Consider the following 18,336-nt stretch of genomic DNA (forward strand, 5'->3'; position numbering starts at 1 on the left):
GAATTTGGATCAAACGACTGGAATGGTCACTGAACCACAACATGTTTCGAAGGCCATGGAAAAGAAAAAGGTACGATGTGGTTCTAAACGGCATGCATATTCAAGGCTGCGTTAAATGGTACACTTCTAATGGTTTGTTTCCCAACATGGCTGTGGAGTTCAAGGCTTTAGGTTAGCATTGGACGGTCGATATACTTCACATATCCGGTTCTTGTCCGGTGCTTCACTTATCTACTTGCCTGTACACATTGTATTGATTTTGCCTTTGATTTGATTAAACTTATACATTCGGTGAAGCAATATTCTAATTTTTATTTAACACAAAATCGATATCTCTTTGTAAAGCTGACGTTAAAAATTATTTAATGTTGAAAATATAGCGCTGTTCAATTTAAAAAGTGTAGTCAACATATCCGGCTAAGACTTATGCCTTCATTTTATTTAAAAAAAATAATATAGATTCTAATGTTATGATTTCCCAAAGATATTGGGACAGTCAAGAAAAAGTTTCCTTTAATAAAATTATTTATAACCAGAATGAACCATCATATCATGCCTTAAAGTAAATTTAGACAAATAAAATTTGGTACAAATATTCGTTAACTTTGCAACATTTGAGGCATTGTCAATAAGTAAAAGGTTTAAAACCATTATAAACATTTTTGATTAATCATAAAGATTCATTTTGATAGAAAATAACTGGAGTTTTTAAATATATAAAAAAATGTTGCAATATTTCTTCAATATGTTTTTATTCTCTACCAGCTTTCACTTAAATATGTTTTCTAATTGGCTGTAATTGTTTGTTGTGAGCTTTTGAATGAGTGGAAATGTAAAAAAAGAGTAAAATAATAATATATGTTCCACTATAAAATTTAATTAAAACCATTTATCCACGGTAAACTAGGAAAACCAGACGATGAGCAGTAAAATAATCGTAAATTTCCCCCGTTTAAAAATTACCCCCACAATCCTCATAAGCACATCGTTTCCACTTCATCCCAACTAGTCTAAAGCAACAGTTGATTGAACCAACTCTCAACACAAGCCCGCATCAACTGACCGTCGGCATCGTGAGAGCCATCGGCCCAAACGGATTGAAATGTGTCATATCGGTTAAACTACCTCATAAATAACGATAACATTAAAACCACCGGCAACCTGTTGAATGAATTCCGAACCGGCAAAGTGATCCGAGGCGAAGTGAAGTTCTGCACCTTGCACTGCGTTCGGTGGGAATCCTTTCCGATGGGAAATGGAAACTCAAAAGGAACGTTCCAATTTGAATTTGCACCCTGCTGGTTTGTCCGCGCGCAGACAGCTGTCAAATTCGTCACAAACGATGTTTCTGATAGAGGCAGTGAAAAAGAAGTGCACCAAGCTGCAGTCGATTACAACATCGCGTGTGTGCCAATGCCTGTAGGACACCATCGGGAGGACTTTCGATTTCGACCGGCACTTGGCGTTTTTGGCGTTCAGTTACGCAATCCACCGTCCGTGACTGCTCCTTCCTGCAAATTCGGCTGCCCAACGGTTCGGTCTGTCAGTGAAGTCTTGAAAACCGAACAACTGTTCCGCATCTTCGGCCCTTTCACTGATGCAATTCGGCACATGGTCCTACGGCCCGGCGATGCAACCTGCCTCAAAGGAGAGAAAAGCAAAAACCATTCCGCTTGCCATATATCGTGCACTTTCGAAATGTTGGTACCAAATCATCCCAACCTTCCCGGCGTTGACATGCTCTCTGACTGTTACTGTATGTGTTGTTTTTCTTTCTCTTTTGAAGATTGAGATGCGTTTCAAAAATTGCACCGGATTAATCTACACTACCGGAGGACATACTTTAAAGCCATTCGAATGGAGGACAACAAAATCATAAACACACTATGATGCTGCTTTTTCCTCGGCACCTCGAGTCTCTTCTCCTCTTGAACCCCTCTTCTTCCGTACTGCAATCCACGGTTGATGACAATCTTTTATTTCCGCTCAATTTGAGGTGACCAATCTCCCGCTTTTCTTCTCTCTTGTACTCTAGTTGCCTTCTACCACGCTTTGCATCTAGCCACCCATCTTCTGGTCGGTACCAAGGGACTGGCCGCAGATACTGGTGGCCTCCCGTTTCACCAGGGCATCTTCCCAGGGACCTGTCAACGGTCGCCAAACGACGCCGTGCATGGCATGACACGATCCGACCGGTACCGAAATGTCAACCGTACTACCACCGTGCGAGCAATGTAAATTGGGTGCGGAAAATGCATGGCTCGACACACCGTACCACCCGTCTCCATTTTGTCTTTTTTACCGCCAGCAGCGGCGGGTTTTTCCTTCGGCCCGCGTAGCGTCCTTTGGCCGAACCGGGCGTGCATCCTGCATGCTCACTAACGGGAAGCCATAACCTAGATATTGGACGATATTTTCATTTCATGCCGGGTTGCATTTTTTGCCCCTCTCAGCCCCTTTCTCTGTTTCGGCTCTTTCCGTCCCATCTCATACCCTTCACGGTATTAAATACGTAACAAATGGACCGACTTTTCATCAGCCGTCGATCAACCGCTTACGAGCGGATGATGGAGTGCAAGCGTTCGGGCAGATTTACCCCAAATCTAGATGATTGAATGGTCTTTTGGTTTCCTCGGAGTGGGTTAGAGACCGACGGCCTGTATCGGTTGAAATGTTGGTCAAAGCGGAAACAACAGTTGACAATGCGCTAGGCAGGACAGGCGAACAACCATAAGTTCTCACCTGAGGTTTAGGCCGTCCTAGGATCCGGTATGACATTTTTAAAAATTTACTATATGTAAACAAAGGGAAAGGATAACAAAATTGGTAAATCAACGTTAACGTTCAAAACGGGTACACCAGTGGGTTCAAGTAATTTTTCAGTGAAAACATAAAAATAGGTAAAAGTTAATTTTATTGCACAATTTTCATTGAGCTTTTCGTGCTCTACAACAAAACAATAATGAAACAATGATTACGACAAGGACGGATCGAAGGTAAAAGACTTCGAATGTGTTTTTCAATGTCTACGTTTCATTCTTAAAGTTTTTGTTCAAATAGAACATACCATTAAAAGAAACAGAAGTATGTATCTCGTTTGTTTCAACTGTGCAACATGTTGGATTCTGGAACAGTAAAGTATTATCGTAACATTGAAAGATGGTTTTTTCACCAACTGTCCAATTTCTCTTGGAAGCAACTGTAATTATCAAATAAGAAGCTGGGAAGAAAGTAGTAGCACCGAAATCACATTACAGCACGCAATTACGTACGAGCATTAGCAGTTTATCGAGGCATCGAAACGTTTATCTGACAGCGTTCGGGAAACGAGAAGAGACAAATTTTAACGACTCCACGCCGCCCCGATCATATACCTTCAAATTCCATCCGCCCCAAGCGAACGTCGGCAGCGCGGACAGGAAGGGTTTCCCACGAACAAACGACGTCCGCTCGTCCGCACGTCAAGCCACATTACGGTTACGGCGTGCGATGCCGATGGCGCCAAGCTTTCCGGTTCGAGAAAGGTGCGACAGGGAAAACATTTGGTACGCGACCACGGCGGTATCGGCGGGTGCGAAAAACGTTCCGTTTTTCCGTGCGCCGGAGAAAAGAAAACGGGGCCATGATCGGGACAACAATCGGTCGACGGTGAATGGTGGACGCGATTCGGTAGTGTAACCGCCCACCCCGGATGACAGCAACCGGAACGCATCGGGCCACGCAGCGAAAACGCACTCGCCGAATGAGGTTAGCTATTCTTGGAGCGGCACAGCTTCCCTAACTGGTGCGCACTGTGCGCCGATTCTTCTCGTCCACCCAACTAGATACCCCTTTTTCTTGCCGGCATCGCAAACATTTTTTTTTTGCTCAGAAAACGGTGCGTGCGTGGAACTGGGCCGCCGTCGTTGTCGTGTCCGGCTGCATTACGTTTGGGCCGGGTTCGATCAACGACCTTGCGCGCCGGTTCAAGTTTCCCCTTTCTGCGGGGGAACCACGCAGTGCGGGTGGTCAAGAAAAATACGGCAGCCATCACGGGCAACGGAAGGGAACAATTTGCCAATTTTCACCTGATATGTCTGATACACTTTTCAAGTTTCTGTCAGCAACCGGGTTGCTTGACGCCCTGGCCATACATTGTGAATATAGCGTACAGAGGACCACAAACCTTAATTATTCGCGACTCCGAGCTCCGTGGGGAGTCTGACATCGGCGAGCCCTCGGTAACCCCTTCGATGGGAGTGCTGTCCTCCATTTCTTTTGACATTCCATTTCTTCCCTTTCTGTCCGGTGATAAATCGAATGAAATGCCTCCCGGCAAGGTCGTCGCAAGCGGTGGACTTTTTCAAGGCGCTCAAAATTGGTGTCTACCTGACGCATAGACGGAATGCTCCTTCGACGGTTTCGATTGTGGAATTTACGACCAAAACAGGAACTCATGCAGGAGGTACTTGAGAATGGCGATCGTTAATGGCGTTCCTTTTAATTTTCGAACGAACGAGAGCGAGGGTAGAACAAGTAAACATGAGACTTAGTTATTATTGTATAGCAACATAAGAAAAGTGGCAGATAATGCTCGCTGCTTTCAACAAGCAGAAATTGTATCCTATCTGAGACATACCCACCAAGACCTCTCTAGTCCACAAGCTTGAAGGCATCCACCATCTCTTTTCACATCGTTAAACAACGACCAATCGTTCGTAATAGGCTCGAGGGACAGATCACTTTTACCGATTGTGAACGATCTCTGGTCAGAAGGCCTGCCGCCGCGTTCCACTGAGTTTCAAACTGGTCCGGACATGATTCATCAAGGCCAAACGCCATCCGCCAAGAGCTCCCGCTCCGGAGGAAAAGTATTCGCTTTGGACCGCCAGACTCTTTTGCACTCCAGACTTTCAAACTCTTCACCATCGGTGCGCGCTATGCCGCGTTTTACGTAAGTTCGTTCTTATCCATTCCTTCGGGAGAAAAGCGGATGGCGGTAGAGGAAGGAATTCGAATGGCACAACATTACGTCACTCGCCAAAATTTACGATCCGAAGAAAGTACTACCACCTTTCGAATTGTTGCTTTGCCTCACGCTGATGCGGCCGCTTAACACGTCATGCATACACGCTGGTTACCTCAGCGTCTGGGACAGGTGAGTGTGGTGACCTCGTCATGGGACTGGTCAGCCGATGGGCGGTTAAACCAGACGCGCATAAATCAAACATAATCAAAGTCACGCTAACACCGGCCGGACTACCGGACTGTTTGTGGTGATCCACTCTCATTTCGGCAATAATCCAAGCTGTCAGATCGGCCGTACCGGTTCGATCTGTCAACGATACTCGGCCGAACCACGATAGGAGCAGGCGAGTTATGCGTAATAGGTGCACTTGATTGATACGGTCCATTAAACACGCGCGTAAATGAACCAATCAATCTGACGGCAGGCTATCTGCAACCCTTCGGAGGTGTTGGCCGAAGCTCGATGCCCTTAATCCACATACGGTACGAACCGGTTAGCACCTTATTTCGGCCTCCGGCTAGGGATCTAGTGAGGTGGAGTTCGATTTCTCACACATGACCTCACGGGTCACAGATAACCCTCGTCCCGAGGCAGAGATTATCCTTCATTCCCAGCCGTACGGATGTTGTTCTCCTTGGATGCATCGGAACCCTTTTCTTGCGAGGATCGCGAAAGCGAAACAAAACCTGTTAATTGGTATTCAATGGTCTGCTTGGGTGACTTACGTCCGAACAGGGGGCTTCCAGCCAGTGCGCACCGGGTCCCTCTTTTGCTCGCATTTCCCCGCCACTTGCCGGTCGACAGTCTTTCTCTTTTCGAACTCGATCGGTCCGAAAAAGGGGAAACCAATCGCACTAAAGTCCAGGGCAAGTTCACTTCAGTTCGGGCCCCCGAAGGGTTTCTTCAAGCGCCCAGGAGTAAGCAGGAGCGCAAAACCGATGACGGCATGCCTACGCGCTACAGTTTTTCGGTTTTTCGGGGGCACCAACGCCGGTGAAGTTGGCTATTATGCAATGCCCGCCTGCTGCATGTGGACCCGGCCGGCCCATGATGTCCTTCCGAGATCGAAAAGACACAACCGTTAAGACAGACGTGGGGAAAGGAAGAAAGAAAGAAGGAAAAAAAGAAACAGAACAGCGCGAGGTAAAAGCCCGCCCGAACCGGTGTCGCGAGCGGTGATAATCGGGTGCTTGGAGTAAGTCGGCGGAGGACCTCCACGGCGGAGGACGCCTGGAGGACGAATTCGGCGTGCGCCGTATAAAACTGGAGCAGTGGTACCTTTTTTTGGACAGTACCCAGGGAGTGTCGGTCGGCGTACGTTGGGGTTCAGATTTTGGCGATCGGTTTTAGGGCGAGCGATTCGACGCGGAATCAAAACAGTGACACGCACCATCAAACAGTGATCTTGACCATCGAGTGATCGAAGGCTTCGAAGTGAGGCGAAGTCATTCTTAGTGGATAGAACCATCAGAACCGCACGATGCGTTGCTTTGTGGTGTTCAGTGCGCTAGTACTTGCCCTGGTCAGTGCTCGACCGGAAGGCTACAGTTACTACACTCCGCATGGTGGTTCCGGCTCCGGCCATGGCGCCGCGACCTCAAGTGCTAGTTTATCGTTCGGGTCCGGGTCGGCGGTTGTGAGCGGCCCGAGTGAACTGGAAGACTGTGAAGAGCCTAGCCACGAGCAGTTGAGCCCGTACCAGCACAGCCAGCTACATTACTTCACGCCTCAAGTGACGGCTGGTCATTCGGGATCGTCCTCTTCGTCTTCATCATCCTCTTCGTCGTCGTCGTCGTCGTCGTCGTCGGCGGGCCTGTCGTCGTTGTACCTTGGAGCAGGAGCAGGACATCAGCAACAGCACCATTCCGTGCCGACCGCCCACGTCCAAGAGTCTGTGTCTGGTGGTTCCTCCGCACTGTACCACTATCAGACACAGCCGAAGGTCGTCACGCAGGAGGTGCACCATCATGTACAGCCTCAGGTAGAATACTTCACCGACGTGCATCAGCATCAGCAGTCGCACTATCACCATCAGGACCACCATACACCGGCCACCGTGCACTACGTACAGCAGCCCGTCGTCAAGGAGGAGGTCCACAAGCACGTCTATGTGCACGTCGCGCCGGAGGAGAAGGAAGAGATTCACCAAAAGGTGGTCCTGCCGACCTACACCAAGCAGAAGCACTACAAGATCATCTTCATCAAGGCACCAGCGCCTCCTAGCGTCGGTAAGGTGGTCCTACCGCAGCAGCCGGTCAACGAGGAGAAGACCCTCGTCTACGTGCTGCACAAGAAGCCCGAGCTCGAGCAGGAGATCGTTGTTCCGGCACCGGTCGCGGCAAAGCCCAGCAAGCCCGAGGTCTACTTCATCAAGTACAAGACCAAGAAGGAGGAACAGCATCACCACACGTATCATCATGAGGAGTCGCACAAGGCGTCCTCAGGCGTATCGTACGGAGGAAGCAGCACGGCCAGCAGCCTCAACGTCGGTGCCGGATTCGAAGCCTCGGATCTGACCGGCTACGGAGGTTCGTTCAGCACCAGCTTTGCGCCGATCGTCGTGACGGAGGGCTCGTACCATCATCACAGCAGCACGCCGGCCCCGGTTAAGGTGACCACCGTCCACTCCGTCCTATCCTCGTCGGCTGCCCCGTCCGCCCACGGAAAATCGCAGAGTATCAAAGTGAGCAACGTCGGACTTTCGGGCTACTCGGCCGGTGGTGGTCGCCAGCGCGGTACCAAAAAGCCGTGCAGCAGCAAGTGTAGCAAGTCTACCAGCGCTCCGCTCACGGTCAACGATGGAGGCTCGCTGGATGCCTTCATTTCCAACGTGTTCTGAGCGCAGTCGGCAGAACGTCCTTAGTTACAAGTAGCGATAGTAGCATCCTTTCTAGTACACTTCATGAGGTTCATTAGGAACCAACAGTAGACGACCAACCTCAGACGTACCTTCCTGCTGTAGGAGCTTGTTCACAGTTCTATGGCATCTCCTGCCCAGTTTTCCTCCAGCCCCACGAGTCCCATCTACATTCGTCGTCCATTTCGCGAAGGGTTATGAATAAAATCCTAGCTAATACATAAGTCTTCTGTCACTTCTTCTGCGCTAATCGTATTGACTTGCATCCAGTAGCATCTTCACCCTCGGTACGGTTACGCAATCCGAACCGACAGTTGCACGTGCGTTAGCTACCCAAACGCCTTCCACCGTACAAAATCCACCTGATCCACGCCGAGCCGAGCCGAGTCCGGTTGTGAAAGGGCCCAATGATCGATAACAACCATCCTTTCGGACGAAAGAGAATGCAAGCATGTATGATGACTCGCTAGCCTCTCAACTGTACCTCATCTACCTCGTACAACATACGTACTCTCCTTCCACTGTCCCATGTTGATAATGTTGATGTCCTCCACTTCCCCCCGGACCATTGCGCCTCGTCACCATCCCCGCTTTCCCCAGCCACAGATCGGTAGGTAGGTAATTAGTGGCGCGAATTGACCACGATTTGTCGCCTCCGAAGGCGACGGTGTACAACGTGCGGCCCGACCACGCTTCGGAGGTCATGTTGGTTTTTGTTTTGCTTTCTTTCACCCGTTAAGGGGGTTTTGTTTTTGTCTTCCTCCTCCCCATTCCAGATGACGATTTTTCCAATTAACCTCTCCGAGCTCTTCCCGGGCCGAATCGAATGCCTTGTTTCGCCAATTTCGCTAATGTTTTACTGCGTCCTTCTTGTCGCTCGAAATTGACTGACCTAGCGCAGCCAGCACCCAGCGTTCCCTTCCCGTGTCAGCCGGCGAGCCTTGACGCAACAGGTGCCAGATAACCGAACGACGTTCGAATTTGATGACCGATCACCATCGAAGGTGGCCGCGGCCGATGTACAACTTACTTCACATCATACTCGTCATGTGTGTTTTGTTTCTTTCCCCTTCACTCTGTATCTCTGTTTTTTCGCGCCAAACTCCTTAAGCACGGCGGCCGCAGTCACTTCGTGGCAGTTTATGCCAATTAAACTTCTTCAATTTAGAAACTGATTTTAAAAGAAGCATGCCTCTCTCAACTTTAACCAAAAACCAAATTTTCCATAATACGTTAGTTTATGTAATATTAAAACATTTACGCTCCGTCTTAACGTGTCTTTAGCACAGACCTAAAATATTTTATCTTTAATCTCATTATGAACACTTTTTCAGCTTCAAAGTATACAAAACGAGTAAAACAAATGCAAAAGATTAAGCAAAATATCAGAGAAGTAAAATGGAAAAAGTAAAATGCTAAAATCATGAAACTTTGGTAGATTAGACTACCCAGAAAAAAAATCAATTAAAAGAAATGAAATCATAGTATTAATAAAAAATCTAAAAAGTTGTAAATCAAAAAGACTTGTACAAGCTTTATAAACCTTTGCAAGATATATACAAAAGCTGAAGCAAAATATTGCATAACAGCTACATAGAAAAAAAAAGCTGAAATCATGAAACACTAACACATTATACTATCTAAATTTTGAAAGGTGTATCTTGGCATTGTAATTCATCACTTGAAAGTAAAAGACCAAGCATGTCTATTGAATTTTACCATCGGGTCATAGGTTACCCACTCGCACGCGGTAAATGCAAACAGCCGTACCGTGTTCTAGGATTTTCCAACCATTTTAATTGGAAAAACACACTCACGCATATCCTTGAACATCCATTAACGACACAATCTTTCGGCCGATACAAAACACTCCAATAAGTGCTTCCAATTGGCAACGAATAGAATTTATAATCCGTCCCTCGTCCTCTTCCACCCTCCTCGTACCCAGCGGGCGATCAATCGAGCTTTCAAGCCGATGACGGCAATAGGAATTACACTTTTCCTTGACTCGTCGATTGTTTGCTCTACTGTGATTTGTTGCTTCTTCTTTGTATCGAATAACTAGTTTTCTCACGTGTTGGCCCCAAACGCAAGATATGTTGCGGTCATGCGGTCACGCATTGCCATGCCGCATCTTCAGCAACTTAATTTGACGAAGGTCGGTGCGGGTCGATTGACGTAGAGCATTGCGGAACGCTCTGTCAAGTGCCCTGAAATAAAGAAGTTTATTACCATCCCAAAAAAAAAGGCAGTAAAGAAAACAGAGAAACATTTGTGTTTGTTATAAAAAATTTGTCACCGTTATTTTTTTTATTCTATTCGAGGTGTGCCAAGGGATCCTCCGGAAGGTCGAAGAACCGCCGGCACATCGCTCGGCGTATGCGATATCCTTACATTATTAAATAACAAAATGGTAACGACTATGGCTTTCTCTCTCGCTGATGTTCTTTTTCTTCTCTTCCCCACCTGCCGCTCGAATTAATCGGAAACCCAGTAAGCTGCTGCTGTGGTGTTATCCTTTCGAGATTTTGTTTGTTGTTCTTTCTCCTATCTGACCTCCTAACGTTTTTCTGAAAGCAAGCAGTGCGTAGCGAAGAAAAGGTTCGATCGAAGAAACCGTTGCATGTCAATGTTTTGTGCTTTACGTGGTCTATATACAGACACCAGTCGTAGTCCTTGCCGCTCGTTGACACCGGGAAGCGCCGCAACGAGCGGAAGGTCCACCAACTGACGACCGATCGGGTGCACGGACCACTTCCGTCCCGCGCACCGCGATCGTTTAATCTCGTTAGTCCATTCGGCGAACTGCGCCAAACTCTTTCGCTCTCGCGTGTTCTCGTCCTGAAGTCCGTTCGTGCGTTGTAAGTAGGTTGTGCGGGTGTTGGGAAGGGGACGGGTATACACTGGCCGCAGGGGCGTAGGGATGTGCGTGCGTGCGTGTACCACTTTAGTACGGTCCGGACTGGCCCGGGGGTCCGTACTCGGGCTTCGGCTGCGACTGCTTCTCCTTCTGGGTCTTGTACTTGATGAAGTAGACCTCCGGCTTGCTGGGCTTGGTCGGGGGCGGCGTCGGGATGACGATGTCCTCCGGCTCTTCCGGCTTCTTGTGCAGCACGTAGACGAGCGTCTTCTCTTCGTTCTGCGGCTGCACCGGGATGATCGGTGCCTTCGGGGCCGGCGGGCTCGGCGCCTTGATGAAGATGATCTTGTAGTGCTTCTGGGCCGGCGCGACCGGGCTCACTCGCGGGTAGTAGACCTCCTCCTTCTCCGGTGGCGGCACGTGCACGTAGATGTGCTTCTGCACGACCTGCTGGGCCGGGCTGTAGTTGTAACCACCGCCGCCACCCGAGTTGCTACCTGCTGGCGAGAACGGAAAGGGGCTTAGTTTACGACTCACGTCAACTTAAAAAACGTAGCACTAGTTATTTTTTCTTAAGAGGCTTTGACATTACTATTCCTGAGATTAATTTTACATCACAAAATTTAACCAAATCAGAATGTAATTATTTCTTTTCTAATCTTTTTTTTCTACTATCATTTCCTTAGTTTTGAATCGTACACATATGTTTTTCACTATTCTATTACAATGCCTTTGGTTGGAATTATTTTCGCTGGCACTTGAATGACACTCTACGGACCTGAGTATGGACCGCCGAAGTCGCCGATCGAGGTGAACGACGGTGCGGACGAGTACGACGAGAATCCGGCCTCCGGACGAGCGGCGGCGTACGCCAGGACCACACTTAACACCACGAACACCTTCATCGTTCTGATTCCGAGGGTATTTTTTTTCGAAACGCACTGGAAAACCGATCACCACACACAGCCTGCGACCGAAACTGGGCAACTGTAGCTAATGTTACTGGAACAATGCACAATATGAAACTGTTGCCTAGTCTGGCGGTGCACTGATTATTTATACCTACCGAGGCGGTGATTGTGCGGGGAAAAAAGAAACGAAAGAAAACCCTCGAAGCCCGGCCAGCATCCGAAGACGCGACCCACCGCCGAACCGAACATCGCTGGCTACGAGCATCGTCTCTTTCCCCCCCCCACACAGCACGCGGGGCATCATCTTTGCGCACACAACCACACGGCCCTCCCCGCTCCCGCCACCCCTTCCACGGCGGATTTTCTCGCCCGGCCGGACACCGAGGATGCTGTTGAAGATGGGCTCGGGATGGCATCCACTACCATTCGCGAACCCATCCACCACCATTGCAGCGTGGTATGGAGCGAGTGAATTTGTTTGTGTACCGCCGCGGTGACCCTTCTCCGGCTTCGCTGGGAACCTCTCTTCCCCTTTCCCCCGGTATTTCCCGCCCCCCACTGGCGAAACTCCAAAACCGCAACACAACCGAATTCTGCAAGACGAATCAAACGAAACGGGCTTCAACGGTGAGGAGCACATCACGGCTCGGGGAAGCTCGAAAGATGAATCTTCCGGAGGGTAGGCACTCCACTCCACAGATACCCGCTTCCCCCTGGTGAGATCAGAAAAGAAACGCGCAGGTGGAATTAATCGGATAGTTTTGCTAATCACCACTGACAAATGCGATAATGCAAGCGGGCCAATAAAAGATGACGGCTGTCCGGGGCTCGCCAGTACCAGGTGAACCACGGTGAACGGAACAGTAGCCACCACTGAACGAAAGGGAATCTTCTTCTCACTTTCCTCGCGCGCGCGACGGCGCACGGTGGTTCTCGGTGGTTCTACGGTCGCGGACAAAAAACAAAAAGCGCAACCAGTGGCTCCCCGCTTGCCAAGGGCAGGAAACCTGCTGGCGCGGTCCCGGGTGCGAATTCCCGCCATTCCGACCACGCTTTATGGCTTGCCGTTTCGGTGAAAGGTAACCAATCTCTTCCGTCCCCGACGCGCCGGAGGAGAATGTGCGTTATGACGAGAGACGAATTGGGAAAAAAACGCACACACAAACTCTGCGCGACGCGGATTTAGCATAGACTAAGATTAGGCCGACAGACTTGGACAAGCGGAGAGAGAGAGAGAGAGAGAGTGACAAAAAACGGGCCCAAGTACCGATTACCGATTACGACACAACGATCAAACCCAGCATGTGGATGTTGGATGAATGCGTTTCTAACTAAACGTGCGCTCGCCCGGGCCCACCGGCAACCGGTCCGGCTAATCGGGTTGACATTACGCGATGGTCGGTTGATTGATCACATTCCAGCATTCGAACGCCGCATTCTTCCATGAGGCAGTGTACCAAGTTGTGCCCGTCTCGTCTTCAGCGATTTTGCGGTTTTTTGTTCTCTTGAGAAATGGTCATTAGATTTAGGAAGCATGCTGTGGTTGAACAAATTTAAGTAAGTTATATTTATTTTTCTTTAATTAAGATGTGTCGGTCACTCTTTAAAATGTTTTGTTCATTACGTTTGGCCCGCTTTCAGATTAATGATTGACATCTTTTCTGAAAATGTTTTATTATTAACGTCTAACGTAGTCAACGTTATCAGCGATTAAAAAACTAAATAATTGACCGTATCACGCAACGTTGCCTATAAATATTTATTTTGATTACTCTGAATCCATACAGTTTAATAAAGATTATTTTAGGCTCAACGGGATTCCTTCGAGAGCCTTGTATTAAACGTTAAAATTATCAAACCTCATAGTTAGATCCTGAAAACCCATATTCATTCAAATATAATTTGTATAAGCATGTTTTATAATTAAGGATACTCCGATACGAAGGACACGTTTTGTTAAATGGTATGCGGGGTGTTCACCTTGAAGAATGAATCGCATTCACTTCGAGAAACATTTACGGGTCTTGACACAAGTTATTAAAAATTTGTCTTTGATTTGCCAAGAATATGATACTATTCAGCTGATTGAGCTGCTGAGCCAAATAACATTTTCAACAATCATAGAAGAACTTATACCACGGATAACAAAAACTGACCATACAAATAGTTTATATAATTTATTGTTCATATTACATTAAATATCGGTGAGCTTTCTTTCCTCAGCGTTGCCGGTTGAACGATGCTAACATTTAGAATTGATCCTAATGGATCGATGTTTTATTTGTTTTCCGTCAAATCTCCTTGCCACGCTCTCGTTAACTCCCATTTTCCTTGTCTTTGCCCGCCCATCAATTACCTTCGGTCGCTTTTGTATTCCCTACATGGGCGAACCTTCATTGCAATATTACATTTCCTTCTTGAGCAACCGATTTCCCCAGCTTTTCACTTCCTCTATTATGCAAGCCAGCGTAGGTTCATCTTTCCGTCGGGCACACGAACGCGGACACGGCCCGGTCGGCTAAAGGTCGCCCTTCGAGAGCACTTATCGTCGCGTAAGGGCCACGGTGCGGTATACTTATGGCGTCCAAACACTACCCTGCTCGTCCTCGCCGTTAATGGTGCACCCACGGTCGAGTTTATACATTTCCCGAAGGTGACTTAGATTTATACGACCATCTGACCAAAGGGACCTGGTCCTACAGGCAACTGGTCCTTCTGTTTGCCAAACCGGGTTCTGCTGATGGTGCCATTTTCCTAGCGCTTTGGGGGGAAAAGAAAGATCATTCGCTCTGGCCGAAGCGAAAGATCATTCGCTTTCCCGAGCGTTATGGTGCTGGAATCGGATTGAATAACATCTTTCGAAGCAATGCCAGCCTGTCAGTCTGGCGTGCAGTGGATTGATCGCGACTCCGAAAAAAGACTCCGTTTGCAACAATTCAATCAAACTCTTCCGACCGCTTGGCTTGTATGGGGGGGGGGGAATGCATCTCGTACTGGAAACCGAGGCAAGCGGTTCGACGAAAGCTGGCAGAAAGTTGGCGGCACGAATCACGAGATCTCCCCCTGAGACACCGTGTCCGATTTGCGTTTTCTGCCGGTTCGTGGCCGCCGTTTGACGAAGGGTTCGCCAAACTGACTGGTTCAAGGCGCTGCTATTTTCAGCCAGAAGCAGAAGGAATCGATTCGGGGCCGACCTCGCTCGAGATGAATACCCTTTTTTTTGCACCAATCGCTCCGATCCGGCAGCAAAACACTTCCCGATCTTTTGCGGCCTGCGGATGGGCCGCATTTCTGGCGCTCAGTGCGGAGGCCGCATCGTTTGGGAGACCCCATCCGTCACGCCACCATCGAAGGGTTGTAGAATTTACATAACGCCAGGCCAGGTTACCGGAGCGGACGCTGGAGGACTCGGTGCTCGCCTACTGAACTGATTTTGCTGAAGCCGTAAGTTACGAGTGCAACGCGAACGGTTAACCTGAAAACAACCCTCCAGGTTAACAGACGCACACACACACACACTCGGGCCAAGCACGGTGGCACGACCCTCGGACCGAATTTGGCGGACCCGATCCGCTACGCAAATCATCACTTTGTTCCATCAATCTTTCTTCGGGGGGGATTCACTCTCGAGGGCGCCGCTCGGAGCGAGGATAGGCGCCCCGGTCGGGTCAAACAAACTCAAACCGCCGATGCCGCCGATGCTACCGACGATGATGATGATGATGATGGTGATGGGGATGCCTCCTCGGCTCGCAGTACGCCGTTTGAAAGCGAGAGTCTTAACCGTTTGACCTTGCATAATTACACACTCCGCGCGCTCACCTCTCCGGCTACGCACTTGCTGCGGTGGCCATTTCCCGTGTCTACCGTTTCTTGTTGCTGCATTGTGGTTTTATTATATGTTCATTTCCCTTCACTTGGAGTCCCGCGTTCGGCACCGGCTCGTGCAGGATCTTCCAAGTCGGGTCGGCTAGAATGGCGTAAGCGAAGATCTTGTTAAGCTTAGCAGCGGCGTTGGCGAAGTGTAACGATCACGATCCGGAGGATGAATCCGTAGTGACCAATAATAACTGGCACAGGCTACTGTCAAGTGCTCACGTATAACCGATACTTGAGCCTATTACGGCATTTAAAGCGTTTCGAATACAAACAGCTACATCCGAGTGTGCTGCGTTGGTTGTACTACAACCACTAAACCTTCCGAAAGAAGAACATCGCGCTGAAGTACAGGACCCTCGAACTCTAAACCCCCGGTAGCAACCGGCCTGACGTCGGCCACTCACGGTGACATAAATTGATCCGTCGAAATGCTACTTGAGTGAAGTTTTATTCCACACTTCAAAAACTGGTCCATCTGCAAGCCGGGTCGAGTATTAGAGCGACCGGAGACCTTCGGCGTACCACACGACATTTGGAAGATGTCACCGGCTGACCGATCCCGCGGTCGCGTCATGGTTTTGAAAGGAAAATTTACCCCGAGGGCGCTATGAACCGCGGCCAAGCCATCCATTGCTTGCCATTTTGTACGTTAGTCCTTGGTTTGGACGTTGTGCTTCACCTTTTCATTTTCGCGTGTCTTATTTCCTGCGGAGTCAAGTGCAGCTATGAAAGGGGGTGAAAGAAAATGAAATTAAAGGAAAAAATCCCCTCGCGCAGGGGGGGAGGACAATGCGAATGTCGAAAAGGCAAACACTCGCACGAGGGTGAGCGCAAATTAAATTCAACTTAAACCGTACCGCCAGTGCGGACGCGGATGCGTCGGGTGGTCGGTGCAGAGATTCAAGGTCGAACCGGACAAAAGGACGGCCATCGGATTGACCAGAGTGTTCGAGTTCAACCCGCCTGCCGGACGATCGGCTGCCGAACTCACCGGTGTGCAGGAAGTGGAATTTTCAAGCTGCCACCGGTTTTCCCGCACGGACGGCGAGTGGTTTTCCAGCACTTTCCGCCAACCGCCAGCCGGCAGCTGCATGCCGCTATTGTTACATAATTACAAGCCGTCGATCGAAACGCTCGTGAATGGGGCCCGCTAATGAGCTGAGAAAAAGCTGAACCGGCTGGCCCAATGAAGATGTTCGAGTTTGTGTTCGATCACGAGCTTCCACAGCTCGTTCCTCACTCGTCCAGCTTGATGAGGCGATGCGCAAGGGTTCCGATTTGGAGTGTCCTCAACGCGGAGGAAAACTTATCTTCGGTTGGAAAGCCTCCGTTCGCTCTCCTCAATCAATTAAATTTAAATTGAGCAAGTGGTCAAAGTGGCCCAGTGCCCGGTGGGGTTCACTATTTGCCAGCGAAAGCTTTGTCCACTTCCTGTTTTTTGTTAGAGTCTTTAATTGAAAGTTCAATTTACTTATAACGTGAAATTAATAACAACGAGCGAACATTCAAACTAGTCAGAACCAAAATCTATTTCATTACTTTTTATGCATTTTTCTAATTACTTGAAACTTGGCAATAAATAAAACAAAGATGATTTTCAATTAGAAAGTATGTCACCAACAAATCCTTATGAAAAACGATCATCAGCAACCATCATGCGTTTATCTCCGTTAGTAATGAGAATAGCAACAGAGATTTGCTTGAAACTGAACAATTATCACAATGATTCGAATCTTTTAGCTATTCGTTTGTGGTTTAAAATGCGAAAAATTAGTTATTGCTCGCTACAAGGATTTGAATCCTTAACAAAAATTCGAGTCCCAAAAGAGGTACTGAGTGTGAGAAAGTGTTGATAGTCCACAGCGATTAAAATCCTTTCTTAGGATCCCAAGTAGCGATCCCGGTCACTACTAACGATTCTAATTCCAAAAGTGAGTAAAATCTCTTTAGGGACTCATAAATCTTTCATAAACTCTTTTGTTTCGATCCACTATTACGAATTCGAATAGCTGTTACGAGTAGCAACTCTTTTACCTACTCACTCACTAGTTTTCGATCCGAATACCCTGTTAAAGAATCAGGTCAAAATAATTATCCGATCAGGTTACTACAAAATAAATTTATTTATCTTCTTAACACATTTCATTTCGATAGAAAAACATCATTAACCGGTTTGGTTCAAAGTTGTAATGGAGTGAAATTAAAACATAATTATCATTATCTGACTGGCAGAATTCGCTGTACCGAACGATAAATTTCAAAATTAGCCCAGCACCGCTTCCAATCCATCGACCAGTACCGTTGTGAAACCGGTACCACGGTCCCACAAAGGCCCCTCAATTACGAGCAAATGATCGAGCAGCCATAAATTAAATGACAGAAGATTGGCTAAACAGTTCGGGAGCCCCGCTTTCCCATCCCAAGCTGGCCCCAAAGAAGTCCCACGCAATTACGGCATGCTCGAAAGCCCGAAAGTACATTTTTATTTGCTGCAACACTTCTCCGCTCAGCCGTTACTTTTACCGGCTCGTTTGAATTCGGCTACCTTCTTCTTCCTTGTTTCTACCGCCGTTCAAACAGTGCATAATTTTGGCATGAATAATGCATAACAACGATACTATCTCCCCGCGGTCGGGTGGACTTCCTCCCGCGGCCGTCTAATCAGCGTCGATCTTAACGATCCATCTTTTGGCAAAGAAAAACGGGACCCACCCGCCATCATCCCGACCCGCCCCGCAGCGCAAGGCCACATGCCGCCCACGCCTTCAGCACACCCCCCACTTTGCTCGGCTGGGGGGGTATGGTACAGTTTCGGAGCGCC

At 48.3% G+C, this 18,336-nt stretch overlaps 2 protein-coding genes across 2 annotated transcripts; one reads left to right on the forward strand and one right to left on the reverse strand.

Moving 5' to 3' along the window:
• Window positions 1–6,488: 6,488 nt before the first annotated feature.
• On the forward strand, window positions 6,489–7,847 carry LOC131271866 (uncharacterized). The gene has a single exon (XM_058273425.1). The coding sequence runs from the start codon at window positions 6,489–6,491 to the stop codon at window positions 7,845–7,847; it is 1,359 nt and encodes a 452-aa protein (XP_058129408.1).
• Window positions 7,848–10,812: 2,965 nt separating this feature from the next.
• Window positions 10,813–11,630, reverse strand: LOC131271867 (probable cell-surface antigen I/II). Its single transcript, XM_058273426.1, has 2 exons — window positions 11,504–11,630; window positions 10,813–11,222 (listed from the first exon to the last, which is right to left on the reverse strand). The coding sequence occupies exons 1-2, from the start codon at window positions 11,628–11,630 to the stop codon at window positions 10,813–10,815; spliced, it is 537 nt and encodes a 178-aa protein (XP_058129409.1).
• Window positions 11,631–18,336: the final 6,706 nt, after the last annotated feature.

The sequence above is a fragment of the Anopheles coustani genome, chromosome 3, assembly GCF_943734705.1.
Source record: "Anopheles coustani chromosome 3, idAnoCousDA_361_x.2, whole genome shotgun sequence".
NCBI classification, from domain to species: Eukaryota; Metazoa; Arthropoda; class Insecta; order Diptera; family Culicidae; genus Anopheles; species Anopheles coustani.